Below are 12,460 nucleotides of genomic sequence, written 5' to 3' on the forward strand. Positions count from 1 at the left end.
GTACAGCATTTCAAAACATACTTGTAACTGCGCTTCAGTACTGTGTGAGGAGAAGACAACATCTATGAGATAACGAGCTGATCCTCCGTCGGGATTGGTTGCAGTCTTTAGAGGTGTGACACAATGCGGTAAAATAAAATAGTTAGCTGCTATAGCTTCCACATCGTGTCAATAACAATATGCTACATAGTAATGAGGGGGGGTGGGGGGGTGGGGGGGTGGGAGAGGAAATCGACCCAAAGAGCGGACAGAGGAGGCGTAAAAATACAAACGACACAAAATAAAAAAACATCCTGAACAAATTCCCATGACATCTTTAGAAGATGGACTTAAAAAAAAGGCACCATCCACACAAATGAAAACGTGGATCATTATCACTCCTGTAACAAAACGACACGTGACACGTGGGCGCCACCTTCATTCTACTGCACACTGAGGCGCCATAACACATTCAGTAACTAGGCATGATCTCACGTGAGCATATAGAGAAGAAATAACCAGAAATATGGTCTAGTGATGCCTGCTTTGTCTGTCAGAGGTCCCTTTCTATAGCTGTTGTAGTTAAGGCAGAGGAAAGTTCTACACGTGTATTAGTCATAGATGTATGGAAATAATAAATATGATTGTATACTATCCATATATATGCATTTCTTTACAATAGTTCATTTAGAGCAGTACATTTTCAAATGCTGTGGGGAAAAAAAGGACACGGAATGAAAACACAAAATATATAATAAAACCTGTCAACTGCAAAACCTAAGCATCCAAAGTGAAAGCTTTAGTCTGTATTTTTTCTTTTCTTTTTCATTTATTTTTTTTGCATAGGAGCGGTTTGACGGTAATTTGTCTCCCACCGGAGCCTCGCGCTCAGTAATACTTGTTACACCTCGCTTGTGTTCAGAGAGAAACGTACAACAAAGTGTCTTTATCGCCTCCTCGTGGCTACTTCACACTGAGAGGAGGAGAAAACCTTTGAATAGCTGCTGGTTTTTGACCCCTCCCCCCCCAATCACGCAGAACTGATCCTGCCACCAGAGTGGCCAAAATGAACTAAAGCAACTCACTGCCAAGAGCTCGTTGCCATTTTCATTACCTGAAGTTTGTCTTTAAAGCTGCACTTATCAATACTTTTTTTCCATTAACAATTGATCAAATGTGTCATGTTAAAGGAACCCCCAGATATGATCACCCTCAGATCTACTGAGCATTTTAGCCTCTTTTAGCTCATTGTTTTGGTCTTTTCACGCCCGCGTACTCTGCTAATATCCAGCCGCGGGAAGCTGTTTTTAGTTCACCCTCTGAGGTCTAAGGGCATTTTCTTGATTTTTTACAGATCTTCTTAAATTCCCCTTTAAAGGATATTTGCATATAAGCTGATCCCCGTGTGTTTCATATCAAAATGTCCACAACAAACTCAGCTTTCTGTACAGGCCCAGATTTGTCCTAGAGCAATGTGTAAAAAGATAATTTGGCCCTAAAGCTTAAATGTAGAAGTTCACTTTTTGAAATTCTTGAAATCTTTTGTGAAAACAAACCTACACCCGTGTGGATGAGATAGTTTTGGTGCTTGAAAGGAGTTTACCAAAGCCTTAGGTTCACAAAACGGACGTCGGACATACGAGTCCCCCGATCATACACAGAGGCCGATGGCGAGTCAGATAGCTATCTTTCCTGTCTCCTAATCCGCCGCTTGACTTGAGTGACTTATAATAAAATGCAACGAGAAGGACGCGTAAGCAGAGATTCCTCCGATATTCATTTTCAGATATTAGATATTAATATTCAGGAGAGCAGAGCTAAAAGGAGTGAATACAGGACCTGCCTCCATGTCTACTAGTTGTTATTATTTGCTAATACAACTTTATAGAAAGCTGAAGTGAAAACGGAAACTTATGGGCTCTGTTCCATAAGTAAGAAAACGGATTTTTGCAATAATGTAAATTAGTAGAAATCCAGCCTAGCAAACTAAATAATATGTGTCTGTTGTTTTCACTCTACAGATCTGTTGCTGATGATAGAAATTCAGTTACATCTTAGTTACATTTTTTGTATGCTAGGAATATAACCTTTGTTTAAAGGTCCCATGACATGAAAATGTCACTTCATGAAGATTTTTAACATTAATGTGAGTTCCTCCAGCCTGCCTATGGTCCCCCAGTGGCTAGAAATGGTGATAGGTGTAAACCGAGCCCTGGGTATCCTGCTCTGCCTTTGAGAAAATGAAAGCATCCAAAAAGCAGCATGTCATAGGACCTTTAACTTTAACTTGACCTACATTTAAACTTCTGTAGTGACGCTGATCTGTCTAACGAGCAGTTAACAGCAGAAACACACATATGCTGAATAAGAGATTGCATTGAGTTACAGAAGGCCAGCCCAGTGATGATGCCGGCTCGGCTCTCTATAAGGAGATAATTCATTAAAATGATTAAATTCATTCTTTACAACTTTTTCTGCTGAACCCAAAAATATCAACTAATGCAGCTTTAAATATGTATCAAATGTACAAGATCCAGTCTGTCAAAGTGAAATGATTCAAAAACAACTATCAATTATCTTTTTCAAAGTGCAATACATTTTTTTTTTTTTTTTTTTTTTTTTAAAGATGTGAATTTTTTTTCTGAAATGGATCCTCCAAACTTCATCTGAACATCAAATCCTCCAGTTGCACTGTTTGTTTTTCGTTTTTTGCAGAAATGACACAATTTGGATGGAAGTGACCCCGAACCCGTACGATCCACTGTAACTGCTGCTATTGCTGCAAAAAGAGACAGCAGGGCACACTTGGGGGGGAGGGGGGCGGGTCACTGAGAGGATGCAAGACCCAATCTGAGGCAACAGACACATCAGAAGAATCCTAATGATAAAATCAGTTTATGCCTGGCATGTTCTGGTGGAAATGGCTTCTGCTCGGACAGAGTGTCCGTTCTCTTTTCAGCCACAAGGTGTCAGTGCTTTCTTATCCCGCTGCAGGCTGCAGGCCACACATCTGCTCCCCCGCCCGAACCCCACCCACACCCCCCCAGTCCTGCTGTGTGCATCGGAGCAGTTTTACAGTGGAGTCATTGGGTGCGTTCTTTAATACAACCTGCAGGATGGCCGGTCTTGTGACCGAGCAGGGCCAATGAGGATGGAGCAAGTTGTAGAAAAAAAAAATTAAAAGGAGAAAGCAAGCCTCGCTGTGAGGTTTGCCCTTGAAGAGTGGCGTCTGTGTTATTTCCAGTATACTCTATATAGTAGTATCCTTTACCGAAGTAGGAATACAAGAACACAAAAATACTTGTTACAAGTAAAAGTCTTACATTAAATCCTACTGAAGTATTTTCATCCAAATCTACTGAAAGTATTCAGAGTAAAAGTAACTACTTAATATACTGTCGGCAGTTTGATCATAAAAATACAATTCTGGCTATGACTATCTCCTAAAACCAGGTGCGGCTAGTGCAGTGAGAGTATTTCAAACGGACCTGTCTAACAAACGGACTGTATCTTGAAAGCAGATAGTATAAGCAAAAAAAATATGTCACTTAAAACTTGATTTTAGAAAATACCTGAAAACAGGCTGGAATATTCTTACAATCTTAAAACAAATGGGGGCTCAATAATAGCATAACATAACTTGATAAGGGAAAAATGCATCCTAATCATCACACCTGTACCTCAGATTTGTACCGGCAAGCAGTCCGGTTAGCTCGGCTTTGCACAAATATCCTGGCTCCTTCTGTTTCCAATCTCTATGCTAAGCTAAGCTAAGCAGCCATAGCTTCATATTTAGCGTACAGACATGTACTCTTGGCCAAAAAAAGAGAATACGCGTATTTCATTTTAGTGCAGTACATGAGTAACATTCCAACCACCCATTCTCTTTAAAGGTTTTCTCATAGATTGACTTAAAACAAATAAAACATGCACACAGGGAGGTGATTATATACCAGTGGTGGAAGAAGTATTACAGATTTTAAGATCTTAAGTACTTTAGTAAAAGTACTAATGCCACACTGTAAAAATACTAAGTAAAAATCCTGCAATGAAAATGTTACTTAAGTAAAAGTATGAAAGTTATCATCAGGAAAATGTACTTAAAGTATTCAAAGAAAGTGGAAACGATCCAAACTGTTACTTTTTACTCCACTTGTAGTGGAGTAAAAAGTACAATATTTCTCTCTGAAATGTAGCGGAGTAGAAGTAGAAAGTGGCATGAAAAGAAAAGACTCAAGTAAAGTACAAGTACCTCAACATTTGGATTTAAGTACAGGACTTGAGTAGATGTCCTTAGTTACCTTCCACCACTGTTATATACTGCACACAAAAATAATAATGATAAAAAAGGAAAAGAATAGATGTTGTCGGGCGCTGAGGATTTACATCAATACTTCATTACTGTTGCTCCTGCCTCCTTGTCTAGTATCACAGAACGCACCTGATGTGCCCCAGATGTGTGCTCAGTGCAACAACACTCACCCACATCTGTTCCAGCTCTTTGCAAATCAGTTCCCAGTCAGTGCAGTTCTAGTAAGTAAAAGGATAAACACCATGCACTAAGACATGCACGCACGCATGCGCGCACACACACACACACACACTCTCTCTCTCACAGGGCAACAATGATAACGTTAAAACCTTAAAAAAACAACCTGACAAACACACGTACGCACGCAAACACGCACGCAGGCTCGCATGCACGCATGCATGCATGCACGCAGGCACGCACACACACACACATACACACACTCTCACAGGGCAACAATGATAACGTTAAAACCTTAAAAAAACAACATGACACACACACGTACGCATGCAAACACACACGCAAACACACACACACACACACACGCACGCATGCACGCACGCACGCACACACACACACACACACACACACACACACACACATACACATACTCTCACAGGGCAACAATAACGTTAAAACCTTAAAAAAAACAACCTGACACATACACGTACGCATGCAAACACACACACAAACACACACACACATGCACGCATGCATGCACGCACGCACGCACGCACACACACACACACACACACACACACACACACACACACACACACACACTCTCACACAGGGCAACAATGATAACGTTAAAACCTTAAAAAACAACCTGACACACACACCTACAAACACACACACACACACACACACACACACACACAGGGCAACAATGATAACATTAAAACCTTAAAAAAGAAAAACCTGACATCAGGCAGTAACAGTCTCAAGAAGCATATAAGGGGGGCATACTGTTAGCTGCGCTGTACGTTTATGCACACGTTTTGTGTTCAGAAACCTTAAAAGTCTTGAGGGTCCACGATCAGATGGGTGTCAGAGCAAAGTGTCCACCGGCAGCTCGGGAGAAACAAGAAACCAGCCCGGAGCTGCTGGCCACATACGAGAGGAGCGTCCGACCTCCTAAAAAAGGCTGCCGTCGTCAGAGGAAACCAAGCTCGGCTGTCAAATGGTTCTCATCTAGGTAGTGGAGTAACTCACACTAACAGAGAATTTAGAGCTGTAAAAAAAGACGACTACTTTTCTTACTTTCCAAATCCAAGTCTAGATAAAGAGCGGTCTAAATAATACAAACCCTATAATATCTAGATTGCGTTAAACCGCACATTTAATATTTCCCTGCAATTTCATCAGCTGTCGTGCTGATATTCTCTGTGTGGAAATGTGTGTGTGTGACAGGGTTAGCTTAGTCATATTACACTAGAGACGGAAGTAAAGACCTTTTTCCTCCTGTGTTTCCTTTCATTCCCATCACTTCCATATGTAACAATATTTACATTGACATCAACTATCAAGGTTAACTTGAAAACTCTAGCAAATAAGCGAGAGAAAAAAAAAATCAAATAGAAAAAGGTGCTATATAATGTACATATATATGAACACAGCTGCAGTTGTTCCGGGTGAGAAACGTGCTTTTAAGTGCCATGGGTTCCGACGCCTTCACATTTGTTTGTTTGATCTTGTACGCACCATTCACCAAGGCAAATTCCTACATAAGTGTAACTTAGGTTGCGTCCGAAATTGCATACTCTGCACTACATACTCAATATGCATACTATCGTCCAGTATACTTTTGTGTAAATAAACAGTAGTGTGGATCTTTTTCGGGCGCACTGAGCTGTAATATTCAACGTCACTTCCTGAGAGCCTCCTTGCCGTTGAAGATGCGTAACCATGGTAACCCCTGCCGACATCAGCTCAAGCGGCATCGCCAGATAACGCTTAAATGACTGAAAGAGGTGAATAAGTAGACCAACAGCCATTTAAATATGTAGAAATGTAAATTAGAGCGTTAAAGAGCTCCTTGGTTTCTGTCCGTTTATCTGTCATGAACGTTGTCGCATTGCACTGTGGGATATTTATGCCGGCGTAGTGTCCAGTATTGCATACTGTAATGTTTTACCGGAAATAGTATGCAATTCAAGTACTATTGGTTTCACGCTAAGGTTTCAGGCATACAAAAAAAAACTCATATACTGTTTTAGCCTAGTAAATAGCATGGTAGTATGGAATTTCGGACGCAGCCTTATTGTGGCAAAAAACCCTTTTCTGATTCTGATTCTGATTCTATCTTACATTATGTTCACCAGCCCGAGAAGGCACAACCTCTTCTTACGCTGTTTTGGTTCTGTTTGTTTGCCTTCATGTTACAGTGCCGCTAATGGCAGTCAGGAAAGAGGTCAAAGGTGAGGGGGTGGAATGACGTAATGCACGGAGAAAGGTCCAGCCAGGATGTGGGAGTGATGCCCTGGCACGCAGGTCGGAGGAGGAGGAGGAGGCGCCGACGTCTGTGCTGGTTCAGCCTCAGTAACGGTGGGTCTGGTGGGAGTACTGGGAGCTCTGCTGGGATGACGACGAGTATCCCATGGTGCTCTGGGGCTGAGTGGAACCTTGGACGGTGCTTTGGTAACCAAGGCGGGAGCCGGAGTGCTGACGGAAAGTCATACGGAGGGGAAGAGGGGAGAGAAAAACACAGCAGTGAGCACCTGGATGCAACTGAGATCTTTCTTTTTTGTGCGAATTTTTTAACAAAATACAAAACATGCAACGTGTGAACGTGTGTGTGTGTGTGTGTGTGTGTGTGTGTGTGTGTGTGTGTGTGTGTGTGTGTGTACAGGTTTATCAGGACACGGAGCCATGCCAGCTGATGTTTGGGGTGTAAAAGTAGAGCTGCCATCACTTATCGATGGATCTATTTATTATTTATTCATGACCTCAATTATTAATCCATGATTAATGAACTTGTTAGTAGTTTCACTGGGGAGTTACGTACTGTAACTATTGTTTTGGTGGTGTTTTGTTTTGGTTTGGTTTCTCATGGCAACAGCAACCCGCCGCTGGTCACCAGATACAGTTACAGCACATAACATTTCTGTTGCTGTTGGATTAAACTGCTTTAGAAATGCTGTAAGGCTTACAGAGCCAGGCTGCTTCCAGTCTTTATGCTAAGCTACGTAGCTCCATGTTTAGTGGAAAGACGTATTTACAACTATTGGCAAGAAAGTAAATAAAACTACATCCCAAAACGTCAAACTATTCCTTTAACGACAGGGAGGATCTAATAAAAAGATTCCGCTGGTTGTATTATGGGAAATGTAGGATCCAGTGTTTTTGGAGTGTGACATATATTTAGGATTAAAGGTGGATTTTATTTATATAAAATCCACCTTAATAATACCGTCTCCTGTAACTCAACAGATACCACATGGGGACTACAAGAACTGTGATTGGTCAGCTTTGGCTGCTTATGTTGTATCCTACCGTTTCTCTTCCTTTAATTATTTGGTATACCAAATGTCAAGACCAATGTAAAAAAGTAAAAGAAGTAATAATTGCAAAAAGATATGAAACAAAGTAATTGTTGAAGACAAACTATGTTATTTATAAGTAACATAAACTGTATCAGTTTTCCAGCTGAAACACTAACATTTGTTCTAATGTCTCCAAACTATTAACTGACAATCACGGTGTGTGATGATGTCCATGTATGTTTCCCATGATCTTGAAAATTCGTTGTCATGGCGAAACTAGGGTTATAATCAGGCTTTCAATTGTTGTCGATTGGTTTTAATAGTTAACTCGTTTAACACCTGAACATCGTTTATGACGAGTTACTACTAAGTCTGCAAAAACCAGTGAACAGAAGGTTAGAGGCTGTTTACCAGACTGGCTCTCAGAGAGAAGAGAGGAAGATCTTGATGTTTCGGGGTTAGGGTTACCTGCCCTACCCAGCGGCACCGTGGCTCCGTCCGGCGCTTTGAAAAAATGCCAATAAACCAGAGCACGTTTTTCTCAGACTACGCTGACAGTGACGGCACAGTCAGACAGCTAGCCCCCTTCCTGGTATGTCAGCCCAGCCCACTGGTTTATTTATACATATGCTGAGGCCTGACAGCCACCAGCTGTCTCACATGCAGCCTCAGCCACTACTATATATACAGTATATATGAATATATTATATATATATATATATATATATATATATATATATATATATATATATATATATATATATAATATATATATATATATATATATATATATATATAATATATACATATATATGATGATTCACCTAAATACTTTCTGTTTAAACCGTACCGCAGACGGCGACTACATCATATCTGTTTCCAGCAAAAAGAAAGTCCATCTTATGTTCTTCTTGACAAAGTAAATAAATGTCAGACTGACTGACTGACATGTGATGTGCATTCTTCTTAGAAAACTATCCTTTTCGTGGCCGGGTTGGTCCAGTGGGTAGAGCAGGCGCACATACACTGAGAGGCTTATGCCTCGACGCAGAGGTCCAGAGTCCGACCTGTGACGATTTCCTGCATGTCAAAAAATTATCTTAAAAGAAAATGATCAGTTTTTTTAGAAATGTCTAATGATATATTGTCTCTTAAAGTGTATTATTCAACTTTTGTTTTTTGTTAAAGACGGAAAAGAAAAATTGCAATACTCAATACTATCGAATCGCAGTACTTCTAGAATATATATATATATATATATATATATATATATATATATATATATATATATATTAGGGCTGTCAAAATAACACGTTAATTTCGATTAATTAATTTGAGAAAAAATAACGCGTTAAAAAAAATAACGCAGATTAATCCATTCCATATTGACGTTTGACCCGGAGCCGTTCTAGCCACCACTGGACTGTAAAATGAAGGAGGGAGACGAGAATGTGCTGCCTGGATCATTAACTGGAACATTTACTTATAAAAATCTTCTTCCTGCCAACCCTGGCTACCAAAATCTGGTGCCACTGATATGTCTGCACTTCTCTCTGGTGCTCTGAAGACGATACAGGCAACACAAACACCGCTGCATGTGACGCTAGTTAACACTATACTCGACAGCAGCTAACGTTAGCCTACCGCTAGCTAGTTAACACTATACTCGACAGCAGCTAATAGGCGGCTGCATATATGAAAAAAAAACACCTAACCCTAAAAAAATTCTAACAAAAGGTTTCTCAGCTGTTTTTTGTAGTATTAAGTGTCCTTAATAACAGCCTAAAAGTTTACCAAAATTTGACCACTAGAAAGGGGTAATTTTCAAGATGGCATCCGAAATGGGCAGGAAGCCCTTAAAATATCCTAACTTATTCATTATTTGACCTAGCAAAGTAATCTTGATGTCTAACCCCATGTTTTCTAGGTCTATAAATCCATTGGACTTGTCTAAATTGCACTGACATGATTACATACTTATGTAATACATATTTCTGTGAGATACTGTAAGGTTTTATCTTTGTTTGGGGTGAACCAGAGATGTCATTGATGTACGTTTTTTTGGACACGTACCATTTTTTGCTAAAACATGGACTTGACATTCAATGTAAAAGTTATTGCACCCAAAAGTAACTTAAATTGGAGTTGTATAACTTTGAATCAAAAACAACTCTTAATTAGCCCAAAGAGAGGCCTGTGTGTGAACCTTCTAAAATGTTCACTCATTTCAATTTGAATAAGGTAATACATATGTAATGCATCCTCTATAGATGTTTTTGAGTATAAAGGTGGGATTATACTAAACTCAACAAATCTAAATTCACAATTTTCAGCAATTCAGAAGATGGTGGAAGAGAATACTGACATTTGATATTGCTTACCTCATTAAAATGTTGGACTGTCTGCCAATATTTGCCACCACTGGGCACTGAAGCTACCTGAAATCGGCATATTTCTACCTACAAGAAATGTGCCTACTCGAGACCAGACACCCTGATGTATATGACAAGCTTTCCAGGGGTATTCCATGTGATCTGCCACAGCAACCAGTACTGGGCAGGCCTTAGCTCTGACTTTGTCATCGAGCAGACATTAATGCGATCCTTGAAAAGCAGTGGAGGCTTGACCCACGGAAGTAGAATGACTGAAGAAATGCGAGCATTGAGGACCATGCCTACACCCATCACATCTGAATACAACAACGCCATGCAGGAATTCAATGACCTCACCTACATGACAAGCGAGCAGCACAGAGAATCCTCAGAAGCAAGGATGAAAAGAGATCACTCTGATCTAGAAAAGATTAAGGAAAAGCTTAGGATTTGCACACCATTCTCTCCAGACCCATCTCTGAGAAACATTGTAACTGGTGTTGTTGCCAAAGAGGAGGTGAATGTGCATGAGTTTGAGAGTGTTGGCAATGAGATCATTGAAAAGATGATTGGAAAACCCGTTTTTGGAATATACTTCAAACAGAAAGACAGGGCAAAAACTCTTGCAGATGACTCCACCATCAAAGTTGTGCTTTGGTAACTTCCTCTCTCACCTCATGCTTGCCCTCTCGGCTGCTTTACAGGTGCTTGAGTGGACTGTCCAGGCTGGTCAGACCAGGCGGCAGTTCACTGGTCTTCGCGGGGACATGCCACCATGGGCCTCAGCGCCCCAATGAGAGGCCTGTTTGCTACGTCGCGTACCTGCTCGCTTGCTCTCTTCACAGCGTCAGGCCATGGAGCCTACTCGTCGCCCCAAGGGGAATTGTAGCCTTGGGGCCGGCTTTCGGCAGCAGCACTCCTGCTGGGCAGCCTGTGCTTTGTTCCTTAGCTCAAGGGTACAAGCCAGCCCCCAACCTTCAGCCAGGTCAAGATGACATTATTTTCTGGTCCAGTGGAAAGGTGGTGTGCTTCGCCCTGTTCTGGGTCTCAGGGGACTCAACAACCTTTTGAAAGTGTTGCCGTTCCACATGTTGAGCACAGCAGATGTTATTCGTGCTGTTGCCAAAGAGGACTGGTTCACGTCCATCCATTTGATGGATGCTTATTTTCCTGTTCCTATTGTGCCTCACCACAGGCAGTGTCTTCGTTCTGCCTTCCTGGTCAGTCATTGTAATTTCAGGGTCCTCCCGTTTGGACTCTCCCTCTCTCCACGGGTATTTACCAGGTGCGTTGCAGCAGCCCTCTCATCCCTGCAGTCGCAGGGCATGAGGATCCTGCCGTGTCTAGGTGGCTGGTTGATTTGTGTGCAGTCCCGGCTTCGGGCAGCCCAGGACGCGTCTCGCTTTCTTTCACAAGTGGCCTGACTGGATCTCACGGTGTACCTCAAAGGAGTTCTCTGACTCCTTCCCAGCGCATAACCTTCATCGGTGGGCCTCTAAACGGTGTCACTATGTGGGCCTGTCCATCGCTTCAGAGCATGAACGACAAGGGGGCAGGATGTTCCCTACGGCCAGTTTCTTTGCCTCGTGGGCAAGTTGACAGCTGCCTCGGCTGTCGTTCCCTTGGGCTTTCTGTCTCTGCGCCCCCTGAAGGGATGGCTGAATGGTTTCCACTAGGTTACCAAGTGGCACAGGGCGTAGTGTGGCTAAACAGGATGGCTTAAAGCCTGTGGTCGGCTCATGAGGCCCTTGAGCACATCATTGTGATGGAACTACGGGCTGTGCACCTGGCTCTACGGCATTTCCTGCCATACCTGTGGGGAAGGCACATGCTCATCAGGTCGAACTACACCTTGACAGTCTTTCACATATACTACCAGGGGGGCACTAGACCTGGTTGCAGTCTTCCTCTCTCGTCAAGAGCCCCACCGGAGGAGTGGCGGATTCATCCAGATATGGACCCCTGTCGCCTTCAGCTGTGGGGCCTGACCCGCTGTTGACAGATTGCATAGGACCTGTCAGAGATACTATCCTGAATGCTAGATCACTGCAGTCTGCCCGTCTGCAGTACGGGAACAGGTGGTAACTTTTTTCTCGGTGGTGTACGGCTCATACTTATACCCAGTGCATTGTTCTGTGCCTTCCATCCTTGAGTTCCTGCAGAACCTACTGGATGGTGGATGGTCACCTCCTACCCTAAGAGTCTGTGGAGCTGCCATTTCGTCGCAGCATGTTGCGGTTGACAATGACACTGTGGGGAGCCACAGGTCGTATCCTGCTTCTTAACTGGGGCTCTAGGGCTGTGTCCCTCGGGCG

The 12,460-nt window shown here is 42.3% G+C and overlaps 1 protein-coding gene across 3 annotated transcripts in view; it reads right to left on the bottom strand.

The window, feature by feature from the left end:
- The window catches only part of cdk19 (cyclin-dependent kinase 19), an 85,640-nt gene that overhangs the window by 1,624 nt on the left and 71,556 nt on the right, over positions 1-12,460 (bottom strand). For all 3 annotated transcript variants that reach the window (XM_035995777.1, XM_035995775.1, XM_035995776.1), the window contains exon 13: positions 5,149-6,952. In XM_035995777.1, coding sequence (XP_035851670.1) covers positions 6,827-6,952 — 126 coding nt within the window. In that variant the 3' untranslated portion in view covers positions 5,149-6,826. The remainder of the gene's footprint in view (positions 1-5,148; positions 6,953-12,460) is intronic.

This window comes from Sander lucioperca, chromosome 19 (assembly GCF_008315115.2).
Source record: "Sander lucioperca isolate FBNREF2018 chromosome 19, SLUC_FBN_1.2, whole genome shotgun sequence".
Classification (NCBI taxonomy): Eukaryota; Metazoa; Chordata; class Actinopteri; order Perciformes; family Percidae; genus Sander; species Sander lucioperca.